General features: G+C 35.9%; 1 protein-coding gene, 1 long non-coding RNA gene and 1 pseudogene across 5 annotated transcripts; 2 read left to right on the top strand and 1 right to left on the bottom strand.

Moving 5' to 3' along the window:
- The first annotated feature begins 4,544 nt into the window (after positions 1 to 4,544).
- On the top strand, positions 4,545 to 7,117 carry LOC104759561 (uncharacterized). Its single transcript, XR_002036167.2, has 5 exons — positions 4,545 to 4,676; positions 6,073 to 6,232; positions 6,316 to 6,532; positions 6,622 to 6,732; positions 6,949 to 7,117. It is a non-coding gene; the product is annotated as an uncharacterized LOC104759561 (long non-coding RNA).
- A 556-nt stretch (positions 7,118 to 7,673) lies between these two features.
- Positions 7,674 to 8,195, bottom strand: LOC109130005 (uncharacterized; annotated as a pseudogene). Its single transcript, XR_015587203.1, has one exon. The product of XR_015587203.1 is annotated as an uncharacterized LOC109130005 (transcript).
- LOC104757466 (protein PSK SIMULATOR 2) lies at positions 7,948 to 11,766 on the top strand. Of its 3 annotated transcripts, XM_010480208.3 has the most exons (13): positions 7,948 to 8,187; positions 8,679 to 8,998; positions 9,142 to 9,467; positions 9,549 to 9,641; positions 9,746 to 9,836; positions 9,955 to 10,048; positions 10,126 to 10,223; positions 10,291 to 10,360; positions 10,450 to 10,547; positions 10,622 to 10,738; positions 10,835 to 10,911; positions 10,993 to 11,037; positions 11,124 to 11,766. In XM_010480208.3, exons 2-13 carry the CDS (start codon positions 8,744 to 8,746, stop codon positions 11,608 to 11,610), a joined length of 1,851 nt encoding a protein of 616 aa, XP_010478510.2. In that variant the 5' UTR covers positions 7,948 to 8,187; positions 8,679 to 8,743; the 3' UTR covers positions 11,611 to 11,766. The 3 variants fall into 3 exon arrangements, with proteins under 3 accessions (XP_010478510.2, XP_010478509.2, XP_087352170.1); XM_010480207.3 differs by lacking the exon at positions 7,948 to 8,187 and having other exon boundaries at positions 8,384 to 8,998; XM_087496044.1 differs by lacking the exons at positions 7,948 to 8,187; positions 8,679 to 8,998; positions 9,142 to 9,467 and having other exon boundaries at positions 9,550 to 9,641; positions 9,757 to 9,836.
- The last annotated feature ends 43 nt before the right edge of the window (positions 11,767 to 11,809 follow it).

The raw sequence follows: 11,809 nt of genomic DNA, 5'->3' as shown, positions 1-11,809 counted from the left end.
ATTGAAAATTTTGCTGCAATCATAATCAATTAAGAAGAGAGAACGAAACAGTAAATACACTTTGATAAATTAATTATTATAAAAAAACTATTTCCATATGTACTAACATAAAAAAAAACTAACAAATTATCCAATAATAATCGTAAGATAAAATCAATTACATCAACTTTATTGTTTCACTAGATTAGGATCCGTATGATGTGCAGGTTTAGAATTTTTTAAAATAAAATTATATTTAACAAAAAATATAAAGTAAATATTTTTAGTAAGTAAAAATTATCTATAAAAGTAAATAGATACACCGAGGTATCCAATGTGATATTTGGTGTATAAGATGCGACTTTGCAGTTGAGACTATTCATGTGAAGTTTGAGATTTATCTCCGACTCCAGTCTTATCAGAGGATTTTCCATATGAGTCGGTATAATGACCCGTAACCAGAATTGTGGACCAGACGGAGAAACGTGTCCAAAAGACGAGAAAGAACCTCGAGAAACGGGAGTCAAGCAAATCTCGAGGAAGGAGTAAAGACTTGCGGAGAAGTTACCAAGTCGATAGATGACCCAAGACTAGGAAAGGGACGGGAATTGTTAAGACTATCCAATAAAATTGGACAAGAGATAGTCGAGGTTGATGCAAAAGACCAAAGGAAGAAAAAGTGGCCGTGGAAAAATGGTAGAGAAGTGGACGTCACGGACGAGAGGTCCAGGGACAGACGAGAGAAGTGGGCGTCACGGAAAAGAGTCCGGAGACGGACAAGAGGAGTTAAGTATCGGACGGAAGGACTGAGAACTGACGAGGAAAAGTTGTAGTTTGACAAGAAAATGGAAGACTGACGAAGAGAAATAACCTCGGACGTAAAAATCTGAAATTTGCGGACAAGCGCGGGAGCTTGGGACGCAAGAGAGGCGCAAGAAGGAAGGAGGAAGTGGAAAGGTCTCTCAAGGGCTGAGAAATGCCACGTGTCGCCATCGCATGCTCTCTCGCCAGAGAGTGAGATGCACGCGTGAGTGAGTGAGACTGGAAGCGTTTTGCATGCAGAATTTCTGCCACTTGTCAAACACAAGTTGCCACTTGCCTAGACAGAGAACTCGACCAAGGGTTTATAAATAGCCTCTTTGGTCTCTCATTTTCGTCAAAGCCTCTCTCAAACAAAAAACTCTTGCAAAATTTTCTCTCAACAAATTTCTTGAAGAAAATCAAGAGACTTCCAAGGGAGGAAGAGGAAGAAGCACGGCGGAGCTAGAGAAGGAAGAAGAGCCAAATCACCGTTGGATTTGCGGTGTGGAGGTGGAGCTCGACTCAGTCAATCTTCGGCCTAAATCACTGTAAGTTGAGGATATGACCCTAGATTTGTTGATATTTACTCTTGGTGTGAGTCTAGAGAGTACATGAGCTTGGAGGCACATGTGACTTCTTGTTTTTCTTGAGTGTTGCATGTTTATCTTTTAGATCTACATGGCGACAATGTAAGATCTGGGGAGGAGACTAACATGCATACATTAGTGTTGCATATAGTCTTGTTTGGGGTTAAAGGATCATGCATGCATAAAGATTTAAATGAGTTGGTTGCATGCAAGATCAGATCTGAAATGGATGATCATGCATGCATCCTTTGTGATTTTTCTCAACCGGTTAGGGAAGAGAAGTGAAGTGGTGAGATTGGTGGAAATTTGCAATATTTATTTACATAATTTTAGAAAATAGTTTGAGTGGGTGAAAAATTGGGTTAGCATCACTTGCATGTCAAGGAAAAATTATTTAAGATTTTGTTCTTAATTTTTCTTGTGATTTGATTGGGTTGCATGCATGTGGATGTGGTCTTAAATGCTTGAATTTTATTTCTTGCATGTTAAGATTTTTTTGGGTGATTTTTCCTTGCTTGTTCTCTTGCATATGTTGCTTGATTTCTTGCTTGGAAATTGTTTGTTATTTAAGTACTTGATTCTTTGTGTCGGTAGACTTAGAATAAGTACTTGCCTAGCTAGTTCTCATGTGTCATGTTGGACTAGCAATCGACTTCTGTCCCCAAGTGAATGTGGAGTTCCGGCGAGTTAACCTTGGAGGTCTCGCGGCTGGACAAATCGGCGTCTAGTGAGAGACGAGACCGATCTTTTGCATGACGATGCAAGTGTGTGATGATCCGGTTGGTAGCCTTTGTGGTTTCAACGCGGTGTGGTTGGGGAGATGGGACAGAAAGTCACTGGGGCCCTAAGTTGCGCGTGTGAGATGAAGTTTAGTGTGTACCAAGGGTGGTAGCATCACTAGTACTTTCATTCTCATGAGTTTTGGGAGTTGTGTTGAGATAGCCTATGGTGGCTATGAGTCTAGAAGTGTCATGTTGGATCATTTCTAGTTCTTGCATGTTGTTGCTTGATTGCTTGATTGCTTGTTTGCTTGTTTGCTTGTTTGCTTGTTTGCTTACTTGCTTGTTAATCGCTTCCGCTTAGTGCGATTCTGATTGTGTTTGTGGGTAGGTGTTTGGGGGTAGTTGGATTAATAGGATTGTATGTTAGAGAGTCACCCAACTCACTGAGTAATCGTGGATTACTCACTCCTCTCTTTGACTGTTTTCTTGCAGGGAAAGTAATTGAGTAGAGTTGGGGAACTAGGAAAACCGGATAGGATGTTTTTGTGTTGTGTGATTGCTTGAATGAATCTTCTTGTTTTCTTTGACATGCATTTCTTCAAAATGGATCCAACTGTTTTTTACTTTGTATACTCGTTTTTGAACGCAAACATTATACATAAGTAAATCGTGATATTTTCTATATAATCGGACAAGTGGAAAAATACATGCTCTAGTCCGGGCCAGCACAATGCCGCGCATGCGCCAAAGGTTGCAAAGCCGGAGGTGTATGTGTAGTGAGTAGGTGGCGGCTAGCGGACTGGTCGGGGAACCTAATTCGTTGGTGGAACCTTGACTGGACTGCGGGCTGTCAACCTCTTCGTGACGTCCTTCCGGGCCAGTCCGCGGTTTGTCTGGCCGAGTGACGGACGCGGTTTGGGGGCGTTACAGTCGGTGTACTCAAATTTGCTTTTTGTTTTCTGGAGGGATGTTTCTCAATAGGGTGATCTTGATCAACTTTTTCAATTATCATGAATTTTATAGGCAATTTGGAAGATCATAAATAAAAAAAATTTCAAGGTTTAGAGATCGAGACGAATGATATAATTGCTCAGGCTTTGGGAGATAATTTAGCCTGGGAAGAAGCGCTCTCTTTTATGGCGGTCATGTCAGCTCTATTTCCATCTTCAGATATCCCGGTTTCTTCACCTTGTTGTCAGATTGATTGTTCTTGGAAAGCAACCAATGTGCATTCAGGATTGGGCTGCTTGTGTTGCTTTGGTGAGGACCAAACCTTGTTGTTGGGGGGCCAAGTGTCTAAGACGAAGCCCCTCTGCATTTGGAGTTAGAAGCGTTGTTGTGGGCCATGGAACGAATATGTGCGACAGGGATCGCTTGTCAACGTTTCAAGACTGATTGTGCTAAGTTACTCACTATGGTGCAGTCCCCTGAATATTATTCGTCCTTCTCCAACCTGCTTGATGAGTTTAACTCGCTGGAGTACTTCCCACTATTCTCCATCTCTTGGATCTTGTGTGCGTCAAATATGAAGGCAGATTGTCTTGCACGTGCTTCGCGTTCTGATCTCTGAGGTTTTTTTTGTAAACTCTTTCCCTCCAGCTTGTGCAACTAACCGAGAAATTTCCTTTTAATTTATTGTTGGGTTGAAAAAAATAAATAAATAGATACACTTTTAATTAAAAAAATTAGTTGTAGATGAGTTCAAAGTTATTAAAATTAAATTAGATTTAACAAATAATATATATTTAATTCTTTTTGTAAGTTAAAACAATGTATAAAAGTAAAGAAATAAACTTTTAGTTATAGAAAATAGTTGTTGTTGTTTTTTTTTTGCTATAATACACCAATGTATATCCTTTCACAAATCTACTATCTAAATTACCACTAAAAGTGTATTTGTAAACACAAAAATATTTTACTATTAAAATATACTCTTTAGTCTTTACTACTACAAATAAATTGTCTTTATGAACATACTAAATAACTTATTATATGTCTCTTCACTTTAAAATTTTTATAGTTACAAAAACGCATACGTTAATCTTACATACTCTTATCTTATATATTACAATAGCAGTTTTTTTTGAATAAATTATTTAATTGATAAAAAATATGAGACGATCTATTTTATTTTTATTTTTTTTACTTCAACAATTTATGTAAAGGTGAGTATTTACATTTTTAAGAAACAGTAATTAATTTTTATGGTAGGTTTTGAATTTTTACATTATTATTTTTTAAAAATTTAATAAATTTAGAATTAACATGTGTCAACATCTGAATGATACAATTAACAAATGTCACGACCTTGTTAATGAGTAATTTTGACATCAAACTTTATATAATAAGATAGCACTCGTATTTTAATAATTTTAAAGTCTTGACTTTTACGTTTCACAAAAGTTTCATATCTCCTCAGTCACCGTAGTGTATTATAGCAAGCGCGCACGGTATTTTCACTGTATATAATCATCAAGAGTAGAGGTCACAATAGGTCATAGACACAGCTTACTTCTCTCATTTTTTTTCCACTACTCACTACTCGATCTCACTCTTCTCTTCGATCCATGGATTCAACAACAAGCAAGTAAGTTTTCTTCGCTGAATCGATTTTGGTGTTTGTTTCCTTGTTTTCTCCTTCGTCTTGCTGTTTTGCTGAATCGTTTTCTCCTTCATCTTGCTGTTTTGCTGAATCTATTTGCTGTTTGTTTCCTTGTTAGTTTGTTGCTGTTTTGCTGTTAGATCTCTTTTGATTTTGTTTGATTTGTTTCATCAATCTGGTTCTGGTTCTCCTCCTTGTTCAATGAATGAGTCACGCCGATATAACCCAAACACAAACGAATCGGGTTTGATAGGATCCGCATCCCTTTTAGATTTTCTTTACATATATAAAATTTCGATTTTTAATTCTTTTCATTTATACTAAATTAATCATAATTAATTTTAATTTGGTTAAGAAAATATTGTAAAATCTAAACTAAATGATTATTTGTTTTTATTTAATTGCATTAAATTGATTTATTGTTTCCGTAAATATCTCACAATATAAAACTAAATCAGATATGTTCACATATATGGAAGCAAACTTTAAACAGCTTCCAAAGATATTGAGTAATTATCCATTCTATGTATATGACATGTAAAATTAAATTTATTTAAGAAATTTGTCGGATTTATGGAATCTGGAAGATTTGGATTTTTGAAATTTGGTAGTCTTAGTAGTTATGAAAATTATTGTTGTCTATTAAATACAATAAAATAAAAATTAACTGAGAAAGAAAATAAAAATAAGTAATGTAATGGGCTATTGTCAAACTTGAGACCTCTATAACATATTACCTACTTATTTAACTATCTGACCATGACTTTCTTTTGAAAATAAGGCGGAAGTAATTTCTTTTATTGGTACCGAGAAACTCGTAAAAAAATTAAAATTTAGATCTGACCCGACCCAGGATCCGCATGTTTATTCGCTTAGGATAAGACTAAAATACGATTATATCCCTCTCATAAATGATTAATTTGGTCATAACTCCAATGACATTCAGTTGTAATTCTTTACAAAATTAAAGTTAGTTTTATAAATGATTTTTTTTTAATAGTAGGGATGGCTAGATTTTTATTGTTCACTAATAGCCTAATTAATAGCGATTTGGGATCTTTAAATTAAAATTCCCAATTTAAATTTTACCAAACAACACTAAGAGGGTGTTATTGAATTGTGATTTTTAAAGGACTTGGATGTATTTTAAAATCTGGTGTTATTCAATTGTGTATTTGGTAAAATCCATTAAAATCTGCCGTTATTGGATTATGTATTTGTTTTGTGTATTCTAAAGTACATTTAAAACACTGTTATTCAATATGGATTTGATTTTGTGTCATTTTGGATTTCATTGTACTTTAAAAAAAAAAGTGAACAAACACAATCCGGCATTCTTCTCAAGTATTTCATATCTCTTCTCTTTCAAAATCAATGAAAGAAATACAAGCAGATTCGTCTCCAGCTACTAGAATTTGCTCCGTCAAGTCATCTTATACAATGAAAAGACACTCACTGGCGATGAATCATGGTGGAACTGGAGGAAGCCGGAGAAAGAACAATGGTCTAGATGGCAAAGAAGACGTCTTGATGTCAAAACGGTCAGTCCTTACAATGATTTTTGTGTTTAACTATGTGCCTGTTTGCATAATGTTTGATACATTGTGTTATATTTTTGTTGCAGGCTTTTCTCAAGGCAATGGCAGAAACAGGACAAGTTAAGCTCTATGGGAAAGAATCAACACATAGAGCTTAAAATATTTTTGTAGGTTTGTTGCAGGTTTTTCTCAAGGCAATGGAATTATGTAAAATATTTTTGGTAGGTAGGAGAATGCATTGGAATGTGGTGGAGACCCAACTTTGAGACTTTGATGTATCCGCCCAATGTGAAACATCCAAAGGTTACTTAGTTCCATGGTACTAATAAAGTTTGAGAGTGATTTGTGCATATATGCTTAAAAGCTCTGCTATATCCTCATCTTTTGTTCAGGAATGCTCAAAGCTTTTTCTTGTTAGAATACCGGTACATCAGCAGTTTGTCGTCCCAAAAAACTTCAAACTCCTCGCTGTTCCGTTGTGCCAACTTCATGAAAATGAAAAGGTATGTGGTGTCTGACTTGTGTTTCCTTTACCTCATTGTGAACTTTGTAGCGGTGTTCTTGGTCTGCAACTAATAGGATCAGTCAAATCAAGCTGCCCTTTCTCTTGCATTGTATTTGATCCGGATCCCCGTGTTATGATGTTACATTCATGCATTGCAGACTTATGAGTCTGTTTGTATGGTCAGTTTCTGATTGGAGCCTTTGTTATGTTTCAGGTTGTTGGGGTCCGAGAGTTAAGTCCCGTGAAACAGCATGTTTCATAGTAACTGAAGTTATTTAATTATGTCATTAGTTTTATGGGCAGTTTATTTTATTAGTCTAATTTTATTTTTTATTTAACTTAAAAAATAAATAATAAAGTCTACTAGTAGTGACTTTCAAATCCATCAGTTATGCTTTTCAAATCCACTTATTAATGACATCAAATCCTCGTCTAATGCATTAGAAAACCATTGAACTTTAAAATCCACTAATAATTCAAATCCATTAAAAACCTCCATCCAATAATAACCCTAAATATCATCTCAATTTATCGCAATTTAATAAGAAACATAAAAAGAAAATTGTTTTTAGTGTGAATACAAAAACACATCCCCTATATATTAATAGAGGAACATTTTGACAAAAAAGCTGAGGTGTTAGCATTATAGAGTTCATGACATTCTTTCCTTTATTTGTCATCAGCTTTTACAAATATTTACATTTATTTACCATTGTATTTTTCCAAAAATACAATTAACACCTAAAATTAAATTTTTATATTATCTTTCTAACTTAATTATATCTTTTAATTATATTTTCAGAAAATCTTTAAAATGAATTTTAAAAACCCTTTGTTCATATGATATAATAATATAAGATTGATATTATAATAACTTTCACGGATTAAATTTTAATTATTATACAAATTTTTTGTATAGATATATATTACACAATCGAATTTTAAATATTTCAATTACCCATAAATATATAATAGATTTTGTAAATAAAAATTACAGAAAAAACATTATATAATTATTTTATATCGCCTAATATTTGATAAGTTTATTCTGATAGGCCTAAATTCGGCCCAATATTTATAAATTTGGGCCGTAACATGTCACCACCTCTCACATTTCACGGTTCTGCGACGGTCGGAGCTCATCTTCATCTTCTTCTTCAAGGAAATCAATCAAAGAAGTAAAAAAACAATCACGAATCCAACATTTCAATCCAGAAAGATAACTATAGATCAGATGCCGAAATTTCCCACCAACCCTACGTTCGCCGGGTCGATTTCTCCAATTTTCAATAGATTAAACCGTAATTTCTACGGGTTCAGGATTAAACCGACACGGTACACCCAAATTCATCAACATCAACAAATATAAAAACAAACAAACCAGAATCCCCCGATCACCGCTCGGGTAACAATCCCGTCGCCGGAAACAGCCTCAACCGCCGCGTCTCAGCCAGTAAGCATGTCTACTCTTCTTCTTCATCTTCTTATTATACTTTCACTATCGTTGAAACGAAGGTTTGACTATGTTTACAAAAATATTATGATTGGTGAAAAATTAAACCTAAGCACGTCACTTTCAAATTTCAATGTTCAAAGGGACGGCGAGGTTTCTTCAACTATGGTCTTCGTCTCTCTCTCTCTCTTTCGATAAACAAACAAATTTAAATAAAAATGACAAAAAGGAAGTAAGAATAGTCGTAGCTCTGACTTCTCTTTGTTTAAAATGATAAGTCAAAGAAAACAAAAACAAATGGAGCCATTGATTCCACGGGGCTTCCTCTTAGCTTGTGAATGGTGTTTTAATTAAAAAGCTTCTGACTTTGTCTCACCCATTTACCAAGTCTTCCTTTTTGTCCCTACCGTAGTTGCAATTCTTGATCTTCTTCTCTCAGGTTCTGAATTCTCATTTTTGGTCTCTTCTGCTGATTCTTGATTTTAATACAGTTGTTTCCTCTAAAGATTTGAGCTTTTACCACCTGCGAGATCATTTTTTTATTGGAGAAGACGAAATGGGAGGTGTTTGTTCTTGTGTATTCAAAGCTGATGATGATAAGAATAAGTTGAGATCAAAGGATGATGATGATGATATGTCAAGAGGGTTATCTGGGAAACTTAAGTCCATGAGGAGAAGAAGAACATCTGATTCTTATTATACAGATAGTTATGGAAGCTCGAGGCGGAAAAGTTCAAAGCCTGATGAGGTTGTCTACAACTTTTCTGGTGAACTTGGACCCATGCCTCCATTAAGGAACGATTCTACCAAGGTTTTTGTTTTTTCAAATTTCTTTTTGGGATGTGCTATTTCTCTAGGGACACTTATGAATCATGTTTTGAGTTACTGTTCTATTGCGAAAGGTTTCATGTGTATTGATGAGAATTTGGTTCTTGATTTTCTTTTTTTCTACAGTTTATGCAGAGGAACTCGTTTATGGGACGCGCTGGGGTTATGGGGTTAGAAAAAGCGGTTGAAGTTCTAGACACGTTGGGAAGCAGCATGTCTCGTAACCCGGGAAACGGGTTGCGCTCTGGTGTTACATCGTTCCGTGGTAGCAAAGTCACTATGCTGGCTTTTGAAGTAGCCAACACAATAGCCAAAGGTGCTGCTTTGCTGCAATCTCTGTCTGACGAGGATCTCAAGTTCATGAAGAAAGATATGTTGCGTTCCAAGGGACTTAAGAAGTTGGTTTCTACTGATACCGCAGAATTGCAAATTCTTGCTGCTTCTGACAAAAGGTTTGTGTTTTATAATTTATCTCCATTTGTGTTGTCTTTTGTTCATTTTTTTCTTGATTCATATTCCTTTTTTTTTTGTAGGGAGGAACTTGATCTTTTCTCTGGAGAGGTGATCAGGTTTGGCAATATGTGCAAAGATTTACAGTGGCACTATCTAGATCGATATTTTATGAAGTAAGTTTAGTTCTGCTTCGAGAAAGTCCTTATCCAATGCTTTTTTACTTTAGTCACTCGCATGCCAGTGGATTTTCATTGTACACCGGTCTATAACGTTTCAGGCTTGACACAGAGAACTCACAGCATAAACTGCCCAAAGATGAGGCAGAGGCAAAGATGCAAGAGCTCGTCACTCTTGCTCGATTTACTTCTGTATGTTTTGTTTCTCTTCACTTCAAAACACTTCCATCACCTATTTCCATGTTGAACTTGCAATGAACTGTCATTGTGTTGTGGGGGATTTGAAACTTACTTGCATTTGCTTTATCAGGAATTATATCACGAGTTGCAAGCTTTGGATAGGTTTGAACAAGATTACAGAAGAAAGCTTGCAGAAGTAGAGTCTTTAAACCTTCCTCGGAAAGGTTGGTCTTGCTATTTATTTGATCATCCCTAGCTCTTTCAAGGACTCCCGATTTTCATTTTCTTTTCCTCCATGTAGGAGAGAGTGTCGTCATCTTACAAAATGAACTAAAACAACAGAAGAAACTCGTGAAGAGCTTGCAGAAGAAATCACTCTGGTCCCAGAATCTGGAAGAGGCAAGTGATTATTTGAATTGCTTTGTCTGAGTGTATGCCATTTATTCTAATATTTTCTTTGTTGCAGATAATTGAGAAGCTTGTGGATGTAGTTAGCTATATACGTCAAAGGATTGTGGAAATTTTTGGAAACAATGGTACTGTGTCTTTGTACCTCTGGTTCTCTTATAATCTTACTTCTGGAAAATCGAATCTCATTTGTCATGGTCTTCTTAACCAACGATAGGTCTAAAAGACAATGGAAGGAAGCAGGAAAGCATACGATTAGGTGAAGCTGGTCTTTCGTTACACTATGCTAATCTAATCCAACAAATCGATAATATTGTAAGTATCCAGATTCTTACCAGTCTTATTCTGATATATATTCTCTGGTTGGAACTGATCATTAAAATTTCTAGGCGTCTCGACCATTGTCACTTCCTTCTAATGTAAGGGACACGCTGTACAATGCATTACCTGCTACCGTCAAGACAGCTCTTCGTCCTCGGCTACAAACTCTTGATCCTGAGGAAGAGGTTTATCCAAAAAAGATCTCTCTTTCTCTAGTATGTTTTCAGGCACTGTTTGGCTCTGTTTCTTGTTTTTGTTTCCTAACTTGAGTGTTTCTGCAGCTTTCAATATCTGAGATCAAAGCTGAAATGGAGAAGTCGCTTCAATGGCTTGTCCCGTTCGCCGCAAACACCACCAAGTAAGTTATCATTCACCATCATTTTTTGTTCAATATGTTCCTCCTTATTCATTTTTGTCACATCTTATTCAATTTTCACAGAGCACATCAAGGTTTCGGATGGGTAGGTGAATGGGCAAATTCAAGGTAAGTCTTTCTAGCAACTATTGAAATTTTGAATCTTGAATATTGAATCTGATCTGGCAAACTACGCATGGGAATGTGGAAAACAGGATAGAGTTTGGGAAAGGAAAAGGAAAAAGCGAGAACAACGGGAATCCAACACGGCTTCAGACGCTTCATCACGCTGATAAACCAAAAGTTGATTCATACGTACTCGAACTCGTTGTATGGCTTCACCGACTAATGAAGTCATCAAAGAAACGAGTTCACGGCGCTAAGCTTCCAGAAACCAACCATGTCTCTTCACCCAACAACCTAACCATCTCCAATACGCAACTATCCCTCTCCCCTGACTTCACCTATAAAAATCAACTCTCTCTAGAAGACAGGTTGTTGTTAGACAAAGTCCAAAACATAAGATTTGGTCCTAATCTAAGTAAGAGTCAAGAATTAGTCGGCTTGAAAAAGAGCAAGAAAGGAATCAAGATTTGGGCACTGAGCAGAAGTACAGGAAACTCTCCAAAAGTGGATCTTTCAGATAAGAACTCTTCTACTGATTTGGATGTCCTTGATGGTTTGGATTTCGCTTTCCAATAGGCAAGTACCGTTTGAAAACCGGTTTTTGATACATTCTTCTGTATTTATAGATAAGTTCTATAATTCTTGTATATAATAAACACAGTGATGTAGTAGATTATATACAAAACAAAGACACTATATGGTTGGTTTAGTTGGAATTGTGTTTCAGGTCAACTGCTTTCTTTTTTCTTTCCATCAACTCCTCAGTCAACCTTAG

The sequence above is a fragment of the Camelina sativa genome, chromosome 17 (genome assembly GCF_030686135.1).
Source record: "Camelina sativa cultivar CO46 ecotype springtype chromosome 17, ASM3068613v1".
In the NCBI taxonomy this organism is placed as follows: Eukaryota; Viridiplantae; Streptophyta; class Magnoliopsida; order Brassicales; family Brassicaceae; genus Camelina; species Camelina sativa.
The sequence above is the reverse complement of the archived record's forward strand: the minus strand, read 5'-3'. Positions and strand labels throughout refer to the sequence as shown.